The 21,372-nt window shown below is 36.9% G+C and overlaps 1 protein-coding gene across 1 annotated transcript in view; it reads right to left on the minus strand.

Moving 5' to 3' along the window:
- Positions 1–1,516: 1,516 nt before the first annotated feature.
- Positions 1,517–21,372, minus strand: part of LOC117399333 (gamma-1-syntrophin) — a 137,681-nt gene continuing 117,825 nt past the window's right edge. The window contains exons 14-19 of the mRNA XM_034913109.2: positions 18,341–18,457; positions 15,026–15,097; positions 14,423–14,575; positions 13,650–13,742; positions 6,976–7,086; positions 1,517–5,298 (exon numbers count right to left, since the gene is read on the minus strand). Coding sequence (XP_034769000.1) covers positions 5,131–5,298; positions 6,976–7,086; positions 13,650–13,742; positions 14,423–14,575; positions 15,026–15,097; positions 18,341–18,457 — 714 coding nt within the window. The 3' untranslated portion in view covers positions 1,517–5,130. The remainder of the gene's footprint in view (positions 5,299–6,975; positions 7,087–13,649; positions 13,743–14,422; positions 14,576–15,025; positions 15,098–18,340; positions 18,458–21,372) is intronic.

The following is a 21,372-nucleotide window of genomic DNA, read 5'->3' on the forward strand; positions in this document are numbered from 1 at the left end:
ATGACCAGAAGTCAAAACTAGGTATTGTCAACCTTTCCAAATGAAATCTTACCCCGGCTCAGTGACATCCCTTTTGAATAAGGGATTGTCATTTGCTCCTATATCGGGACTTAATGCTATGAAGACTAAAACTGATTGCTTTAAGTTTGTGATTTACACCTTAAGAATATATTTTGCCCCACTACACTTGTATCTATTGTTTCACATACAACTGAAAAAAGTAATATAGAAATTATAAGGGAATCATCTGGATGTAGACACCGCTGTTTATTTCTTCCTAACGTTAACCTTAATGCTCGCATTCAAACTTATTCTAAATTAATTGAGAGAGATATTGATAAGCTGGTAAAAAAGTGATGCTATGTCAGAAATAATTTCAGTCTGCAGGAAATTCAAGATCTTAGACAGCTTTTAGAGTTTAATGATGTTCTAATTAAACCAGCAGATAATGGTGGTGCCATAGTAATTCCAGATTAGGATAATTACAGATTAGAGGCAATAAGACAGTTAGCGAATACAGAATATTATAAACCATGTGATCCAACTATTCGAATTAAGGAATGCATTGATACAATTTTAAAATTGGCATGTGAAAATAATTGGATAACAAAGCAAGAATTTAAATTTGTGTCAATAAAATTCCCAATTAAACTGGTATTTTATATATTGCCTAAAATACACAAGAATATGCAGAACCCTCCAGGAAGGCTAATTGTCTCTGGTTTGAACGTGTCTAAATTTGTTGATGTATAGGTGAGAATTAGTGTTGGTGTAATCTCTATGTGGAAATGGGTTTATTGTGTGTCTTTTGGAGTTGATTTTTTTTGATTAACTGATTGTTTACAGACGGGCGCTCGATTGGGAATTTTGCTGCCTGCTGGGTTTGGTTGAGAGGAAGGGCAGTGGATGATTGGCTGTGCCGGTCCTCAATCAGCAGGTGGGCGGGTCTCGACCGAGTATCCGTCAGTTTAAAAACAACCATGTGGAGATCACTCGGGGCAACTGCAACGCCATGCTATAGAGGGGAGCTGCGTATATTCAGGAGGACAGCGTCCGCTCTGCAAGAACTAAAGCTACGCAACCCTGAAACTGCAAGCGGTGCTTGTGAAGGCAATGCCCAGTCAAGGCCATATGAAGCAGTTTTTATTTGAATGTTTTCGTACTGTTTTGTTTTGCCTTTTGTACAGTTTACAGCATGTGTCCTCTGTGCGTTATCATCGCTGGTAGCGTCACATTACCTGTTTATTTACTTTTTGTGTTCATAAATCCTGCGTGCCTGTGCTGGCATTTTAACTCCACCTCCCATTTCTCTCTGTATTGCCTGTCACAAGCTTCCATCATTCTTAAAGGATTCAAGGGATGTCATAAATTGCCTTACAAAATTAGAAGTACAACAAAAACGTTTGTTTGTAAGTTTTGATATAGAAAGTTTGTATACAAATATTCCTCATGAGTTAGGGTTACAAGCTATGTCATTTAGTTTGAAAGACAGAACTACCCCCCCCCCCTCCTCATTTTTATTGGATTTGGCTAAATTCATTTTACAAAATCATAATTTTACTTTTGAAAATCAATTCTATCAACAAGTAAAGGGAACAGCTATGGGATCCCCATTTGCTCCACATTTTGCCAATCTGTTTGTTGATAAATGGGAGGAGGAGACCATTTATGACATCAATAAGAATCCTTTTGTTAATCACATTGTTGTATGGAAATGATTTATAGACGATATATTAATGATATGGGATGGGACGGAGCTTGAGCTTAATAAATTCTATACCTATATGAACAGTAGAGATGCAAGCCTAAAGTTTACTATGGATTTTAATGAAACACATATACATTTATTGGATTTAGATGTTTATAAAGATGATTCAGGTTTATTATATACATCAATCTATAGGAAGGGAACTGATAGAAATACATTTTATTGAGAGCTTCGAGTTTCCATCCTAGACATTTGATTAACAGTATTCCATACAGCCAATTTGTGAGATTGAGACATAATTGTGATGAGGATAAAGAATATGAAAAACAAGTTGAAATAATAATAATAAAAAAAATGTGAACGTGGTTATGATGTTCCTAACATAAATAGAGCAATTAAACATGCAGCTATTAAACCAAGATCTCAGTTTCTTAATTCTGATTTAAATGTTAAACAAATTGAGGAGACACCAATTTGTATGACTTGTTTTCCAACACAAGCTGAAGATGTGAGGAGAATTATTAAAACATTGGAATGTATTACAGCGTGATTACACTTTAAAACAATTTGTGGAGACTCCTCCAAAGAATAGTGTTTAGACGAGCTCCTAATCTAAGAGATCAGTTGGTTCATAGTGATTTAAAAACAGTATCACAAAGTACATGGCTTGGCGGTCAGCCCAAAGAGAATAACAAATGTGGCAATTGTGCCGTGTGTGGTAATACTGGTAACTCTGATTCGTTTTGTCATCCCCACAGTGGTTTCATTATGAAATTGTATTGATGACCGGGAGCTGATAATTTGTGATTAATTATGGATGATTGATAAATGTTTGTATATGCGTTAATTAATGTGATTGTTGCTGTTTGAAAAACTGGTTCTGACTTGTTAATTGGAACTAATATATAACTCCTGAGTGAATTTTATGTGCTTTCCTGATGAAGGCACATTTGTGCCGAAACCGGTAGATTGGTATGTCTTTTTAAAAATATAATAAAGAATCTATTTAATATTAATATTTTGTGTGCGCTATAAATTTGTTCTTTACATATGCAACAAATTGTGTGTGTGTGTGTGTGTGTGTATAATATATATATATATATTATTGGGAGAGTGGTGAACGGGGAATATATTAGTCTCCGTATGAAAAGGGCATAACATTCTCCCATGTTGACCATGGTGTTGGGTTTGTATGGTGTAGTTACAAGGATGACCACTAGAGGTCAATTTGATACTAAAATGTTAATATGTTTATTACGGTTTGAAAGGTAATAGAGCTCACCTGTTCTAGTCGTAAATTAATAATTTGTAATTAATCATAGTAAAACCATGGGTGTAGCATTGTTCAGGGTGGGAAAGATAAGGAGTTCATGGCGGCTGTGTACGTGCATCCGAGTGGGTATTTGAAAGTACTGCTAATAAAGGAGAGTGTTTTAGAACATAAGAAAGTTTACAAACGAGAGGAGGCCATTCGGCCCATCTTGCTAGTTTGGTTGTTGGTAGCTTATTGATCACAGTATCTCATCAAGCAACTTCTTGAAGGATCCCAGGGTGTCCGCTTCAACAACAACATTACTGGTGAGTTGGTTCCAGACCCTCACAATTCTCTGTATAAAAAGTGCCTCCTATTTTCTGTTCTGAATGCCCCTTTATCTAATCTCCATTTGTGACCCCTGGTCCTTGTTTCTTTTTTCAGGTCGAAAAAGTCCCCTGGGTCGACATTGTCAATATCTTTTAGAATTCTGAATGCTTGAATCAGATCGCCTCGTAGTCTTCTTTGTTTAAAACTGAACAGATTCAATTCTTTGAGCCTGTCTGCATACAACATGCCTTTTAAACCCGGGATAATTCTGGTCGCTCTTCTTTGCACTCTTTCTAGAGCAGCAATATCCTTTTTGTAACGAGGTGACCAGAACTGAACACAATATTCTTCGGGTAAACAGCTTAGCTGTCCCGTCTTAGCCAGGGCATTTTCGTGTTTAGTTAGTCCTCGGTATTGAGGTAGGTTTTGTTTTGTAAGTTTTTTTAAGTGAATTGTTTAAACCTTTTATTTTGTGTAAACAATAAACATGCGCAATCTACTTATATTTACAAAAGAAACAACACTATTTATTATGTATGTTAAAATAAACATACAAGTGATTTCATTTTACAATTCATTTAGGCTACTGTTATAGTGTTAAAAAATAATCTTCTGGGATATTTAATATCTGTAAAATAATGTATTCATGTCACTACTGTAGAACCTTAATTAGGACACCAACACCCAAGACCTGAACGAGGAACTGAACAGACCACTGGAAATTGCTTTGTGACTACAATATCTAACTGTTTTGACTCTGTAGACCCATTTTGGGTATGTCCCTGTCCATTTCTTGCATGACTTATTTTTGTAAAAGATACTGAAACTAATTAAGCCTTTTGAACTATATTATTTTATTTTCTCTGATTACACCTCATGTCAAATGTTTAGGCCCTTTTATAAATACGATATGCAACGATTCCAAAAAAAAAGAAAAAAAAAATCCAAATGGGACTGCCCTTAATTCATGATGTTAACTTTTTATCTGGTCCACACATCTCTGCGAACAGTGCCTATAATTTCTTTAAATATATACATAATTAATTTTAACATAAATAAAATTAACTTAACTGTTTTGTGTTTGCAAATTCAAAATGTAATGCATCTCTATCAAACACAATGGATGAAAACCTAAACCCCCAACACCCCTGCATTCCTTGTGATTATGAGTAATAGATTATCTTTAGAGTTGGCTCTACATTTTCTGGACTGCATCTTTTTAAATAAAGCACATACAAAAAAAAGATAGCTTTAAAAATACCCTATTGCACATTCCCATGCCTCCGGATATATAAAGTGATATCTAGAGCAGTCTACACTAATGTCAAAATAAACCGAAGCCTTCTATTGTGATTTTGCATGTTCTGTGTGTAAACTAACAGACAACAAGACATATCTTGTTCATACTTTATATCTGCCACACTGTAATCCTCCAGGGGCTTGAGGTAAAGAAAATCTTGAGCCCACTGTAATCTGTGGAGCCTACAACATAATAGGGACAGTGGCAGTCCACAAATCTGATCTATGTCTAGTTGTTTAAAATGAGTCATAGAACTGTATGTGCTGTGTTGATTGTGACACTTCTTGAATGACCTTTTATTTTATACAGTATTAAAAAAATAGTGCTCATAAATCACACTAAAGGTAAGTATATGCAATCTCCAGTTTGAGCTTGGATTATTCTCTATTTTCTTGCAGAAAACAAAAATTGATGATCACTTTGTCCCCCGCTGAGATGTTCCTGAATTGGCTTCTGTGATCAGCTCCCTCTAGGCTATATAGGATACGATGAATATTCATGTACTGTGAGACAGTAATGCACTGCACCGTGCAGGGGCTGTCAGGTAGAGTAGTTTATCTTCCCTGTAGCAGCAACACAAGCAGTATTGGTGACAGCAGCAGCAGCACCCTGACTGCCCACATAGAGAGGGTCCAGACAAGCAACTTTGGCAGCGAAGAAAGAATGAATACAGTGCAGCACTGCAAAGAGATTTGAAAACTCCAGTTCCTTTAAGAAAAAGAGAGAAGTTGGCAATTTATATACAGTAGTACAGAAATAGGACTCCAAAATGTTACTGTTTTAGACTAAATATGATATAGTGAGGCTGGGTAGCTAACCAGCCGTTGTCATAAGACCTATATTTATTTTCAGTTGTCCTAATACCATAATACATGACAGAGAGGCATACAGACAATTTGGTTATTTTTCGAGCTGCTCTTTCAAAATTTGAGAAACAAAAACAGTTTTCTTAAATAACATAAAGTCCATACTCCACACCTGTGTGAAAAAAAGATATATTCCTGATGACGTACTGTATTTTTTTGAGTCTTTTCTTCTGTCAGGTTTGAATCATAAACACGTATTCTAAAAGACCCCCACACAACAAATAAATATGAGCATATTCAAATTAATTAAACGACTTCCAGTAATTATGAAGTAGCCTATGATGTGCATTTAAAAAAAAAAAAAAAATCCATAAAATCAATTTTTTTCAAAGCAGCCTTAAAGTTAATGAAGGTATGTTATACATCACAGAGTGCATAGCATTGTTTATGTTTTCTGCCCACGTGTGTGTCTCTCTCTTAGCATGCTTCTTCTCCTTCACCATGTGCTACTGATGTTCCCTTTTCATATCGGGATCCACTGCGCCTTGTCAGTTTGAAAGACAGACGGCCCCCTCTGCGCCAGAATCGCTTAAATCTAACATGTAAGAGACCTCAATCCGAAAGTTACGCCAACCACTGGCAAAAAAAAGACACGACAAAGCATGCCACCAAAATCTCATTAAAGAGCAAAGGCAGTTTGCTGCTACTTGCACAGAGTTTTTTCATTACAATCAAAGCAAATATGTTTTGCCCAAGCATTAGAGATGTCCCCCATTGGACCCTATATTTTATTTTTAACAGTAAGAAAAGTCCAAGTCACTCCTCCTAATATTTCAGCCCCTATTAAATCCCTGTTTAGAATATACTTATTTTATTTCTAGTAAATGTATTTCCTGCGACCAACACAAAAATGAACTGACAATAACCTGTTATAGTAGATACAGTGCTCCCCCTTTATAACTCTGTAGTCGGGAGCCATAGTTAAGAGACGTGCTGTTTGTGTTCCACCTTATAACGAGAATGCTAGTGTTAGTGTAATGGCATTATGGGGCAAATGGGAGCCTTGACCATGCTGCCTTATAATCCGTTCCGCAGTAGAGGGCCCCCTTATAGTGATCACTGTACTTGTCAAGGACAAAATAAATATTTTTAATCAAGTCGTCTTTACAGTGCAATATTCATATACTGAGCCTATGCAAGTAATTTATATACATATTTTTATTCTGTAACAGTGTTACTTTCAGTTTTATACTGCAGTATTTTTTTTTTTGTGAAGATCACAATTAAAAGGGAATAATATTTTTTTGCCCCAAGAAGACTCTCATGGTTAAATGTTGTGTGAAACTGTCAACGCAATCGACTTCCATGTGAATTGTTTTAACCTAAAAAGAGACATGTGTTTAATGCTGTTGTTCTTTGTACCACGGTGTAGTTCCGGGCAAGGGCTCCCCCCCCCCCTCCAAATCTTCAGTCAGCTTGTTCCTGTAGGATGGGTTTCATCCTAAAGGAACAATTCCATTATTGTCCCAGAAACAGCTCCTGGTTATTATAAACTAAGAGATCCTGTAGATCCGGTTACCTTGGCTTCAATGTGTTTGGTGTCCGGATTTTGGAACAGGAATTTAATCTTGCTCTTTCCATCATCTGAGGAACCTTTAAGTTGGGAAAACTTGTATCTCCAAAGCACAGCCTGAAACAACAATTGATTTTTATTTGGAACTGTTAAGAGTATATTAATATGTATGGATAGATGGCTTGCTATACATATTTTTGCATACTGTACAGCTGTGGCCAAAAGTTTTGCATCACCTAGGATTTTGGGATTTAGACAATTAAAAAAAAAAAAAAAAAAAAAATTATATATATATATATATATATATATATATATATATATATATATATAAACAAAATGTATATCTTTTATTTAAAATAATTTAATAATGTAGTTTATTAATCGAATAAACTACAAAATGATATTGCCAGTTTTTGATTAAGTAAATGGATAACCACAAAGTGGTATGTAATTTAACATGTTAACGTAAAATTATTCAGCAGGTCTCATTCGAATGAAGCAAAATTAGTTAATTCTATAGGGAGATGCAAAACCTTTAGCCATAGCTGTATATACTGAAGAAAACAAACCAACCCTTATCCCCCCACCCACCTTAAATGTAATCATTAGTCAGTTACATTAAGAGTTTAATGCAAATCTTACATAAGTCTGATCAATTTAGCATTAATACTGACTGTACAACTGCAAAATATATCTGAAATCTGAACATCAATGTTATACCTGGAGACAGTATTAAATTAGCCATAGCAACGGTGTGGTGGGTCATTTGTCAATTTATTTGCACTCTAACCATTAAGATAACAAGTTAAAATAACATACAGCATGTTCTTCCCAAGCAAGCTCCTTAGGTGCTGGCTCGATGATTAAGTCTGAGATGCAACATAATTAGCGTCTGTTGTGGTGTAGTTGAGTACGTTACGTGGGAGTTTTCTTCTGTGTTTGGAATGTTGGAGTTTAGCTTACTGCCCTTTTCAATTTAAGCAGTACACTGTATATAACATTTTTAAAAAACTGCTATCTCAGATGTTTGTTTTATATCTAAACAATGTTACACTGTGTATTTAAACCTTGAACTATTGGTTAACCATAATTTAGCCATCATTTATCAGGGTTAACCATTGTCATAACCAGGTCAGATAAGGCAATGTCCAAACCTTAGGGAGCCACAGGGTGCTCATGATTTGCCTACCGGTTGGGGGGGTTGTTTAAACGGTTATGAAAATCTGACTATCCAATCACACTTTATATAACAGAACGCTGCAACACTACACTTGCACCAATTGCCTAATACATCTCAGGACTACTTACAATCATGGGTTTTCATGTGGGGCAATTTACACGTGAAATGGCAATGCACGTTTGGGAGAATTACTCGTGTGAATCAGGTATGTGGCCGAAAGAAAACGGCCAAAGAGAGGGATAGGGTAAATCTCATTTACTCGTGTAAATGACGAAACACACGGGAAAACCATGCCCAGTTTCACATGGAAACCTGCATTTCACGTGTAAATGTAAATGAGCTAATTTGACATCACTATAAATATTGCAAGGGAGCAGGTCAGTTGTTACTGTGGATTCCAAGACGGCAGAAAGTAGTGGCTGAAGGGGTGATTTTATGGTTAGCAGTGGTGTAGTTCACCTTAATGATAATGCGGGCGGCTTTTTTTATTATTGTTTTTTGCTGTGTCTGGTCTGTCGTGTTGTATATCTCTTATGGGTTTATAGTTCTGTATAAAACCACTTACCATGAACTGTGTTATGCCCTTGTTATAGTATTAAAGCAGCTGTTTGAGAATACCCTTGCTGTAAAAACGACGCTAGTTAAACACAAAGAGCAAGTGAGCTGCTTACTAAATGTCTGTAATTGATTTCTCTTGATTTTGATCCCAGCTATGTCCAAAGACAACGCGTGTCCGCCCGCCATTCAGGTTCGCTGGAGCGAGGAGGAAACCCGGGCATTAATAAGTATAATTAGTGACTTGGATGTGTTGAGCCAGTTCGATCGCCTGAAACAACATAACAAGCATGTGTACCAACAAGTGGTTGATGCCCTCTCAGAAAGAGGACTAGAGTGCACAGTCCCACAAGCTTGGGTCAAATTTAAAAAAATGAAACAGTCCTACCTGCAGGAACGAGCAAGGAGGTGCCGTTCGGGAGAGCAGAGCAATACTTTTTGCTTCAGTTACATCTGGCATAGCTATGTACATGTTGCAGTGCCTCTGAACAAGGGAGTTGGTTTTATGCACCCCAAACACATTGCCAGCTACCCTGTACTCAGCTGAGTAACCCTAACCCTGTACTCAGCTGAGGATGCCAGCCTTTTTTCCACTGGCACAGGAGGCCGTACGTAATTCCTTTTTGGCTGCATATCTTCCTTTACCAGTTCCCCTATAATGCTGAATGTTGCCCTGGTGACGCGAAATTGGCATTAAATAACAAGGCATAAGGATTTGTTGGCAGAGGATGTTTGGAGGTTCAAGCACCCGAAATAAAGGCAAAACATCCACTGTTCCCAATCCAGACAGCTTTGGGAGCATACGTGGAAGATGTATGGCACAGAGCTTTAGAAACCTACGTCTCTGCCGGTTTTCAGCCATGGTGATCTGCAATACCTGTGTTGGTCAGTTTCATTTTATATTTCCCAGTTAATTTTTTATGAATGAGTCGTAAGATACATTTGTTGAAAATGGATTCAACACTAATGACATGCCACCCCGCAAGTGACATTTAAAAAACAATTTGGGCAAGAGCAGTAAAACACATTATTAACCAACCAGATACAAGGTATTTTGCTTTATTACAGCAGCTTAGATTCACTCGTGTACCAGTTCTTTGTGCATGGAAACCACATCTTCACAAAATGTCACTAGTAATCTTAAAAAAAACAGAGTACTTTACGCATAGCTAATTTACATATCAACCCCCACCTTTCCCCTTCATTAGCATGACGTCGGGTGAAAAGCCCGGTTTACTCGAGTAAAATAAACTAAGCGAATGCAAACCCCAAAAAGCAATTTACATATTTCTCGAGCAAATGTCTCAAGCTAAAAAAAAAAAAAGCATGGAAACTCCACCAATGATACAATGTCTGATCGCCATTTAATAATCAAAATAGAAAGCAAATATATTTGTCCTGATATTTTCCTGAAAATATTAAAACGACATCTTGCAAACAAATAATTATACAAAGCCCACAAATGCTATTAAAAGAGCAAGCTATTAATCTTAATTTTATTTAAACTATAACATTTACATTTTAAATAAGTTAAATTCATGAACAATAATTTTCCTTTCTTATTGCCTGAAACTGACTCTCCCACGCACTGTCTTCTTTTTTCAGAAAATTACTGTGCAGCAAGAATTCAAGCTAACTAATGAAATCAATTATTAATCACTTTGAATTAAAACTTTTAGCACTGTGTCTAAATATGTATCAACATGTTCTAACGCTAATGTGTTTGAATGTAAATGAAATGTTTCTAAACTTAAATGCATGACATGACAGTAAACAGAGGGAAAATAAACGTAAGTGCATATCCACCGTGCCATCTTTGACATGCGTGCCGTAGGTGCATTTCTCACTGTTGACAAACAGGTTTTGTTTTAAGCCCAAATAAAGTCTTTGACAGATATTTTACTATGCTTGAATAGTGTTTTGTCTTATTTTCTCTTGCTGTTTATTGTTTTCTCTGTATGTCTCACTGTCTGGGCGTATTGATGCTGAATCACTCTTTACCTCACAAATGTGCATGTTTAAAAGAAAGTGTAATTGTGATTCTCTGGGTAACCAAATTAACGGTGTTTAGCCAGTAAGTCAGTGGAGGAAGAGACCATAAGGACAGATAGAACTTACAGGATAGGAGTAATTATTCTGAGAAGTTAAATAATAGTACACTGTAAAATAGTATTCACCATTGGGTTATGGAATATACTGATACGAAAAGGAATGAATGTGCACACAGAGTGAATATAAACTCAAGTTTATTGATTTGAGGGTAGCTTGCATACAGAGTGAGTTGTAAACAAGGAAGGAGAAGGGTTATTACCAGATAAAGTGCAGTGATCACTTGTTCCTCTATTATGGCGTGTTGCCAAAAAAACAACACAAAAAAAAACCTCTTGTTAGGGGATACAAATGCCCTGCAGACAGCGGTGACCTTTCAATCTTGCGTATCTGCAATTTCAGCTTTTATAATGAAGGACAGCTGACGTTCAACCGGCCAAATGGAAGGCTCTCGCGGGCCACCAATTGATTAACACTGGTGTAAAGGGTGTCTCCTCTTGAAACATATGTTAATTATTAGTGCAGGGACGAACATGGAATTATCATGTTTGGATATCTGTTCAAAATTCAGACAAGTGTTTGCATATTCGTTCATTTGTAGTCCTTACTTTACCCCACTGAATTAACTACAAAGCAAAGACTATACAGTAGTTTAGGTCAAACAAAATGATCAATGACATATTTTCATAAAGTAATACCCTGTATAATTTGTATGCGGGAGGTATGTGAAGTGAAATGTTTTTGAGTTTCATAGGCATTCTGGAAGTGGTCAACCATTTACTGGTATACACATATCCACATCAACAGTAAGAAAATGTTTTCATACAAGACTCCCTAGCATGTAACGGAGGATATAGACTTGATGGAAGCCTATTCTTTGACTCTTCCTGGATTGCAAAGTTTGTGTGATCATATGTGTCAATATATTAGCAAGCTCTATATTAGCCAAGCATTTTCCTTTTCAACTCAGAATGCCTAGCTTATCACAGCGTGTAGTTAATTTTTTGCCAAACTGGAATCTTTGTCTTTTTGTAGCTGTATAGTCATTCATTATGACTTCTTACAGGTCATCAAGTAATTACAACTTTTTTGCTGATAATCACTATAATTAAACTGTAAACCACTGCCATTTTTTTTTAGGTGAAGTGCATTTTATTTGTCTCTTTCTTGTAATGGGTTAAAAAAAACAGTGCAGCTGGGAAAAAAAACACTCAAGGTCACATATATCACAGAAGAGTGATGGCCCATTTATGTTTCCTCTGCTGCATCCATTATCACTCTTCAGACTCTCCTGCTGAACATACTAAGTGCTCACTGACAAATAAGGTGTCATTTGATGATTTGAAATATTTCACAATTAGTGAAGACACAGGATTATTTATTGAAATGAAACCATGTAATATAAATAGGGCTTGTGTTTTTTGTTTTTTATTAATTTCATTTTTTCGGTGCTTATTTTTTAGCAATTTTTGAGATACCACAACATTGTTTAGCTTTTTACATACTGTATGAAATGATTGTTTTCAATTACTTTCCAAAATGCTTGGGCATTTTTTCCTGTCACAATATGTATAGTAACTTGACTACTTGCACACTTAATTTGTACCTTCTTTCCCTTGCTGTCTTCCTCAACAAATCCTTATGGTTATGGGTAATTTCTTCTGGGGTTTTTATGTGTCTAGGCATTTTTTTACATTTTGACACAATTTACAATGTTGTTTTAAATCTTATCTAGCTGTAATATCGCTTTAAATTCCGCAAACAAGTCTTTATTCCTTATTGTAATCTCGTCTTAAATCTCGCAAATGGTTTCCAATAGAAATGTTGGAAGTTAGATTTTTTCAATGGGAAAGGTGTCGTCAATGTGAACTGAGTAACCATTTCCACAGTTTTTCCGGTGTTTTCCATTGTTTACTGGCTCTACACTGATTTATTTTTTTTTATATCAGGGGTGTTTTATCAGTTTTTAATCAGTTAAAATCGAAAATCAGAAGCCCTAAATATAAATAATTTTACAGTGGCTACAAGGGTAGGAGTATGTATAATTTGTTGCGAAAATATTTCTGCCTCAACTGTCTTTAAACAGGGGTGGTATTGAGATCCACCGTCTTAAGATTGCTCCGAACACCATTGTCAATGAGCACGCTGTTTCAATGACAAACCTCCTCTCCCTGCATGCAGCCCGCACAAGAGCAGTTAGTAAAGCATTCTCAGGTCAGGTTGAGTGCACACACAGGGCTCAAACCCAGAAAAGACAGCAAAATCCTAATCTTCGTTTTAAAAGCTGAGCTTTACAAAACTTACTTAGTGGAGTGATGTATAACAACCTCCAATGGGGAATGTTTTGGGTTTCCTCCTTGACTTTGACCTTGACTTGAATTTTCTTCATATGAATGTGCACTCATTAGATTTTGGAGATGATCTGATCAAAGGTACCAAACTAGTGTACAGCTTATATTATTTTGGCACATGGGTATATAATTTTGTGCCATACAGTAGATTTGCTGGTGTTACATTACTGACTAAGCTTTTATAATTATTATACAATATATCATAGCCCTGTAATGTGAACCAGTTTTACAAAATCTTAAAAAAAGCAAGTTGTTTTCATGCTCCTGTTTGTAAACACAACATCAGAGGCTTGGAAGGTGGTGGATTTGAGACATCCTGGAAAGGGGCAAAACTATTGGAGATGTTCAGTGAGTGTCACCAGAGGAAACATGGCACCAAACTTTATTTGCAGGCACTGCTTGTTTACAAACGAAGATTAAGACTAGAAAATGAAGCCTGATTGCGCCAAGTACGCCACTAAATCAAGAATACCCTAAGGTATGTTTCATTGAAGTATATCAAATATCAAATCAGAATTTTTTTTTTTAAATGTCAACAGGCTTACCTTTGATGCTGCATCAAAGCACACAAATCCCATGCTGAAGTCTATTGTGAGCCCCATAAGGTGACTTTCCATTATACAAGCATATGTTTTGCACTGAAAAAAAAATGTAAAAATGAAATTGTTACAATGTTAAATTACGGACTTAGAATGCATAAAACAAATATCATTGATATGATTTGACTGGTTTATGAATCAAACCAGAGCAAAACTGTTTCTGGTTTACAATTCATAAAGTTTAATACCGTAGTTCTGATTTTCATATGAAGAGTACATCTGGCTGTTCTGATTAGTAAAGACTATTGTACAGGACTTCTGATTTATAAATCATTAAAGTTATACAAATAGGCTGAATAAAGGCATTATTTCTAAATCCAAACAATATAGTTTTTGTATGTCAAACTTGCAAATCAGAGAAAAAAAAAACATGTAAAATTATATATTTTACAAACATACTTAATGGCAGTCTCTTTGAAATGTTGTGATTTTTTATCAACCCTGTGCTAGACAATCACATCTTGTTATGAGGTTACAGTACATATCTGTGGTTGTAGCAATGCTGTATGACCGTATTTGTCATGATGAATGCCTGCACACCTATAGAAACTACAGAGTTTTCTGTGCTCAACTTTTTGACAATTACCTGTTATCTGTGAATTAAATATAGGTTACCTATATATGGTTAATAAGGTGGTTATTAAGGAGTTTAACTTTAAATTTCACTTCAAAATATGTATACATGTATTAATAACAAATATGTGTTGGTTTTGAGATACCTGTATCCTTTCAACTTCGAGAAAGGTTGCTATCTGGAAGGTTTTTTCCCAGATAGATAATTCACTATCCAACTCCACACTGAAGAACATATCCTCGCCGCTTTCAGTCTGAACACTGAAGCAGTGTTTCCGCTGGTCCAGAAGCTCACTGTCCTGAGAAAACCTACAGTTATACAATCTGGCACACATCATGCTAAGACTTAGAATTCAATAACAGATATGCCTCAGGATACTGAATGAGCAGAACACAACAATATGTTTAACCTACAATTATTCTGTTATACAGCTAAAACATTCCTGTTTTAATAACAGAATCATATGAACCAACATGCATCATCTTTATATGACCTGAAGAGCACCATGATCCAGATCCAAATGTCCCAGTACATGTGCACACAATTATGAATTACCGTGTGTTATGGCATTTTGTAAATCAATATTTTATTTATTCTACATTCTCATTAAAAAAGGCCATGTAGTAGCCAGCAGTGCTTGAAGCCTGATCTGACTGCTGCATTCACATTCAAACGTATACTTCTTTAGATCAGGCAGGGCATAGGTTTAAATAATTTAAATTAATAAATCAATCTAATGTTTCCATACCTTTAAAATTTTGCACATAATTTCATACATAGTGAAGGTCTTTTCAGCTTTGGTCCAGTCCCATGTTGTTACCTGCGAATAGTTAGCGTAAGAGAGGTAATCAGTGTCTGGGTCAGACTGTAATTTTTGGGGTTGAATTGTGTCCATGTTATCACAAACTGGTCTATGTTTGTGTACCTGTCGAGGAGCCGACCGGTGTTATTCCATAGACCTTCAACAAAACTTCTAATAGTTTATGAAAGCTCAGAGTTAGTTACTTCCTATGATAGTTTTATACAGAGCCGTAGTAAATCAGTTCCAAGCAGGATTCACTTTCAGGAATTTTACTAAAAAGTTGTATTCTTTAAGAACTGAGGTAGATTGTCACAGATGGCTTTGTGTGGCGTGTGGGTGGTGATGTCAGACCAGGAAATGAAACAATAAAAACAGGTGGTACTGGGCAAAATGGCGCTGCTGTGCTCGTATTTAATTTAAAATAAAAGATTTAAATAAAACACAAAACTGACACCAAAACAAAAACGTCTCGTTGGCCAAAGTAAAATAAACACCAAACAGTAACGACAATTTACAAAAACGAGCACCTTTGTTCTCTAAGGGTAGCATTCGCTCTTGGTTCACTCTTTTTCCTCTACACTCTCTCCCCACTCTGAGCCCGGAGTGGGTCTTTTATACTGTGGCTGGAGCCTTAATTACCCATTAAACAATGACCTTATTAAGGCTCCAGCCACATTCCCATGAGCTACTTAGGATGGGGGATTCAACCACATTTTACAAGACCGGCGGTCTCAAACAATAAATAATAACATCGGACGGCTTTCACAACTGTAGTCAAGTTAGCTTTTCCAAGTTATGCACAAACAGATGACAATTCCGTACAAATCCCCAAATATTACGATTTAACCCCTGGTGACTTTTATGACCTGAAAATGACCTTAAATGTCAAAAGTGAGAATGTCATCCACCTACATTTGAATTATTTTAACATGATTCATGATCTGGCTGGCCCACTAATAATTGTATAACTAATGTTTAAAATAAGCGAACTAAATTAAATGACAGACATTTCAACAAGTATTTGATTAATAATTGCGAAATGTGTAATCAATTATAGTAATATGTTCTAGTTATGTAATGTGACTTGACTAATTGAGAATGTTATCATTCTAATTGTGATGTAACTAATTGATCTGTTGTTACTCTATTTAAGTAATCTGTGATGATTTGACTCACAAAGGCGCCTTAAACCGCAAATGTGAACGATGTTGCAGACCTAAATATGCAGTGGCCCTGGGCCAGCCCAGTAGTGTTAATGGTGTATTATTCCCCTGGTACCACCCTAGTCTGTTGAAAGTGATGAAATACTTCAGACTGGGTGAACGTGTTTTTATAAACTGAGGGTCCTGTTTTTTGTCTTTTTTTCTGTCTTCTATCTTTCTGAAACCCTGTTCTTGGACACCGTCTGCCTCTTTGCTGTGACCTTTCAACTGTGGTTTGTTTACTTTTTCAAAGGGGCGGTGCTTCAGTCTAATCAGTGCTAAGTTTTTTAAATAAAAATGATTAGTGTTTGTGCAAATTTTATGTTTCATACTTATTCTTTTTTTTTTTTTTTTTTTTTTTTTAATTTAGTCGTCGCCAATTTTTTTACCCCGGTTTTCACCCCAATTTAGCATGCCCAATTATTATCTGTATCCCCGTCTCAGCGCTCGCAACCCCCCCGCCGACTCGGGAAACGGAGGCTGGAACACACGTCCTCCGAAACGTGCTCCTTCCAAGCCGTCATTTTTCGCACTGCAGATCCACAGCAATGCCACCAGACCTATAGTGCCGGAGGACAACACAGATCTGGCGGCTCCGCTGCAGAGCCACAGGCGCCCTATCGGCCACAGGGGTCGCTGATGCGCGGTGAGCCGTGGATTCCCCTGCCGACCTAAGCCCTCCCTACCCGGGCAGCGCTCAGCCAATTGTGCGCCGCCCTCTAGGAACTCTCGGTCACGGTCAGCTGTGACATAGCCTGGATTCGAACCTGCGATCTCCAGGCTATAGGGCACATCCTGCGAGGAGCGCCTTTACTGGATGCGCCACTCGGGAGCCCAGGTTTCATACTTATTCTACCATAACACTTCTCTTACACTAGGTATTCAGTGCATATTTTATTAAAGCGATAGGTACTCCCCCAGTGCTTTGACATTATACCCTGCTCCAATGTACGACGGCAGCGTCATTGATAAAGAGGTGCTACGTATAATGATCTGGTAGTGGATTTTAATGCAACAACTTTTGTTTAAGTGATAGGCATTATACAAATCAAAAGATCAAATTTTGCAGTGACATTTAATGTGTGATTTATAGTATTCACACATTGTTAAACAGTTTCTGTTAACAGAGGGAAAAAAAACACCTGACAGTGCATGAATGCCGCCAGACTAACCTTCGAAGGTTCAGAACTACCTTTAAATTCCTGGCTAGCAAACAAACCTTCGACCCTTTGAACACAGCCCTAAAATAATTCAAACTAAACTAGAGACCTCAGCATGAACATTTGTAAATGAATAAACCTAAACACAGCAGAATGTGTTGACATGTGTAGGGTTTGGTGCATGATGAATACTTTAAAACAGATCTAAACATGACGTTTCCTTTATATTGGGACTCGGGAGAAATGTGAGGTGGTTCCATAAATGGTTCACATAAAAAAAACTGACAATAGGCAATAAGACACCTGTGGTCTTCATGAGCAAAGTATTGATTAATTACAAGTTTCAATAAACTAAGGGTGTAACCTTGTCAGGAAGAACAGAAGGAGCTACTGTCAGTGCATCTGAAGAGGCATTGTTAAACAGAACAAAACCAGCTGGATTGAAATAGAGCTGTGGGCTTTATTTTCAATAGTTTGGCTGCTATTAGAAGAAGGATGAATGCATGCTGAATATTTTAATATATAACAATAAGTCAGCAATGTCCTACAGTGAAGTGTGCCGTGCTGCACATGATTTGAAGGCTGTTTATATAATTTGAAAAGAACATTTGTAGTTTTAATCACACCATTGTAAATATATTTTAACGGGTTATTAGCTGCCCAGTTGGTGTTTTTTTGTTTTGTTTTGTTTTTCCTTTGAAACTGATTTGTGATTTTCCACAGAACACTGGTTCTAGCTTTCCAGACATATGATTAAAAGGCTCAGAATGCCTCAGGCTACAAGGAACATTAACAACGGGAGAACATTGAGGGCAAAAATACAGAAATAAGGCACGCTACAACCGACAATAAACTAATGTTAGTTAAGAAGATGTCTAGAGTTTAAAGCAATAACTTACTGGAGGTGCTGTGAATTTGAATAGTGAGGAACCCCTCAAGGCAAGGAACTTTGGTGTGTACATTCTATCCTGGACAGAGTCTTGTTCACGCTCATCTACCCAGCCCATGTAGATTATCTAGAAAAAAGAGCAACTGTTCTTAAATAAAAAAACATTGTAGACATTTTGTTTTTTATAATAGCCTCAAAACGTACTGGTTCTGCCATGTGCATTCTGGTTTCTAATGGTATTTTAGTTTTTTTTGTTTTTGTTTAATAAATATGCAATTGTGGGTGTTTATAGGTTACATAAGAACATAACAACATTATAAGAAAGAAAAAGAAAATATGAAGTAATTATTTATAATTCAGTCTGCTGCAATTTCCATCAAAATGTAAAGGTTTAGGGCCTCATTTACTAAGCTGTGGTAATTTGGCCAGAATTGCAGGAGGAAAGTTGAGACTTTCCCCCAAAGTGTCACGCCCTACTTACCAACTCATTAGAAGTAAAAATACGGGTAGGAAAGATTCTAATTGGCATACAAATTGTGGGATGGCAGCAGTTCTGAAGTTGTGCACAGTATTTATTCTGTTGACAACAGGTGAAGGAGCTTACTTACTGGTGGCGGCAGGGATACAAATATGAGAGCGAGATAAAAGAAAATATGCTGAAATTTAAAATAATATTTTATTATCTACGCATCCTACAACAACGTGAAGCCTACAACGCATCAGCATGGTTTGTTTTGTACTGCAATGCATAGGATAGACCCAAAAAAAAGCCTGCTAGGTGTATTCATTTGATTTTACTACTGTACTGTTTAAGCCTATTGTACTTATCTATATTTTTACATAATGTAATGTGTACAAACACATTAATGTTATTTTAATATGCCCTTATATTTATTAGGATATATATATATATATATATATATATATATATATATATATATATATATATATATATATATATATATTACTAAACAAACATAAATTGATTCAAATACATATGTAGTACTTTAATTAACCCTATAATGCCCAGATATAGATACATTGGGAGTAAACGGTCATCGTTTTTCTGAAAAACATAGAACATTTGCCTTTCAACCAGGTTCAATTCTTACCTTGAAATTAACACATTCTGGTCACTGATGGACACCCAGTCCATTTACTCCTCAAAAAAACTAAGAAAAAAGTCACAGTAAAATAACAGCAGTAATAACAATAAAAACATTGAGCCAATATGCACGGTATGTTATGTGGATGAAAGACAAATAAAGGTCAGGTCCATTGAGGAACACAGCTTGATCTTACTTTCCATGGTACTGAAGAAAGCAGTTTCTATTTTTATTGAGACAAAGATGGACTTCACATTTTGTGCACTGCACAAAGCTTACATCGCTGCCGCACTCCTTGCCATGTTGGGAAGTGGTTACATTCATCCTTTCATTCATCTTCAGTTGGGGTGTATAGCTGTCCCTTCCTTTATGGGGGTGGTCCTGGAGAATGTGAGCAACGTCCCCTTTTTGGTTTTCCTTTTCCAGCACTTGTCAGACTTGTAGCTACCTGTGCTTGAAAACGTTTCAGGGGCATGCCTTTCCCTTGGCCCAGCTGCTGCTTCTGCCTCTGATACAGAAGGCATGCGTTAACGGCTGCCATGGTAATGCTATGCCTCCAAATGTACAAATACCACCTGCGGGACTTGAGGGATAATTTATACAGGGAGCAGAGCATGTCTAGCGGGTCAATACCTCCCATGAATTTGTTGCATTCACTCACTATTGCTGGCCTAACAACATCAAAATAGGTCTTCTTCTTTCTGCCCCAGCGTCAAACTTTGTTTTGTGGCTCAACACCAGCAAATGAGGATACAAGATTAATGGGCTTGGTGTCATGTTGTAGCTCCTTTTCAGACTTCAAGTCAGTTCTTCATCCTATTTGTGCGCACAGTAGCAACATAGTAAATGCCCCTCGCCTTCAATTTTTGAGTCAAAGGCATTGATGTGAAGTAGTTGTCCACATATACCTTGTGGTTCTTTCCTGATGATAGAGTAGAGTGCAACACAACATCTGCAGATGAACCAGCCTCAGATGTGCCTTTTTTCCTGTAGAACCTTGGTTCCGAAGTTCCATTTGGGATAAAAAGTGATGCACGTAATAAAACTAAATGAGTATAACATAATAATAATGATAATAATATCTTTATTTTTATAAAGCGCCTTTCATAGTGGACCACCATCACAAAGCGTTTTACAAAGGTAGGCTGTGAACTGTGTATTATATGCAGTCACTTACAATAGATCATTGATTTAACATCTCATCCGCAGGATGGAGTACAAGGAGGTTAAGTGACTTGCTCAGGGTCACACAGTGAGACAGTCACACTATGCTCACCGAGCTGTGCAAGGTCCAGATCAACTACCCAGGTGGGATGTCTATTGGGTTGTTCTGAGTCAGGTAACCGGAGGTAATGCTCTCCTTAGCTGTGTTTGGGGCAGCTTTAGGACAGTGGGTTGGGAGTGCATGAACATGCTACAGGTATGTTATGGTCTCATAGGATGCTGAAAAAGCTCATTTTGAAATCAGTGTTTAACTAAATGCAGTGGGATGGAGACAGGAGATAAGGGGAATTCCTTGGAGTCAGTCAGTGGCTGAGGTGGGATTTGAACCAGTGACCTTCTGGTCTTTAACCACTGGACCACACTACTGAAAAATACCTACCCAAACAACCTTTAAATACTGTTATTTTTAGTCAACATAGTTACTAAAATTGCAACTAAACATAGTTATAATGTACATTTTTTCTGTAGGTTCTTTCTGGCTTTAACAAAGTTGGGAAGTTAAGAGTATGTTAAACAGCTGTATTGAGTTCAAATTCTGGTACGTATTTATACAGTTGGGTTTTTACTGGAGCCAAAACATATTTCTGATTTTTTAATCGATCAACACCTACAGGCATTATTAATCTTTAATCGAATAAACCCCCCCCCCCCCCCCCTCTCTCTCTCTCTCTCTCTCTCTCTCTCTCTCTCTCTCTCTCTCTCTCTCTCTCTC

Source organism: Acipenser ruthenus, chromosome 4, assembly GCF_902713425.1.
Source record: "Acipenser ruthenus chromosome 4, fAciRut3.2 maternal haplotype, whole genome shotgun sequence".
Taxonomy (NCBI): Eukaryota; Metazoa; Chordata; class Actinopteri; order Acipenseriformes; family Acipenseridae; genus Acipenser; species Acipenser ruthenus.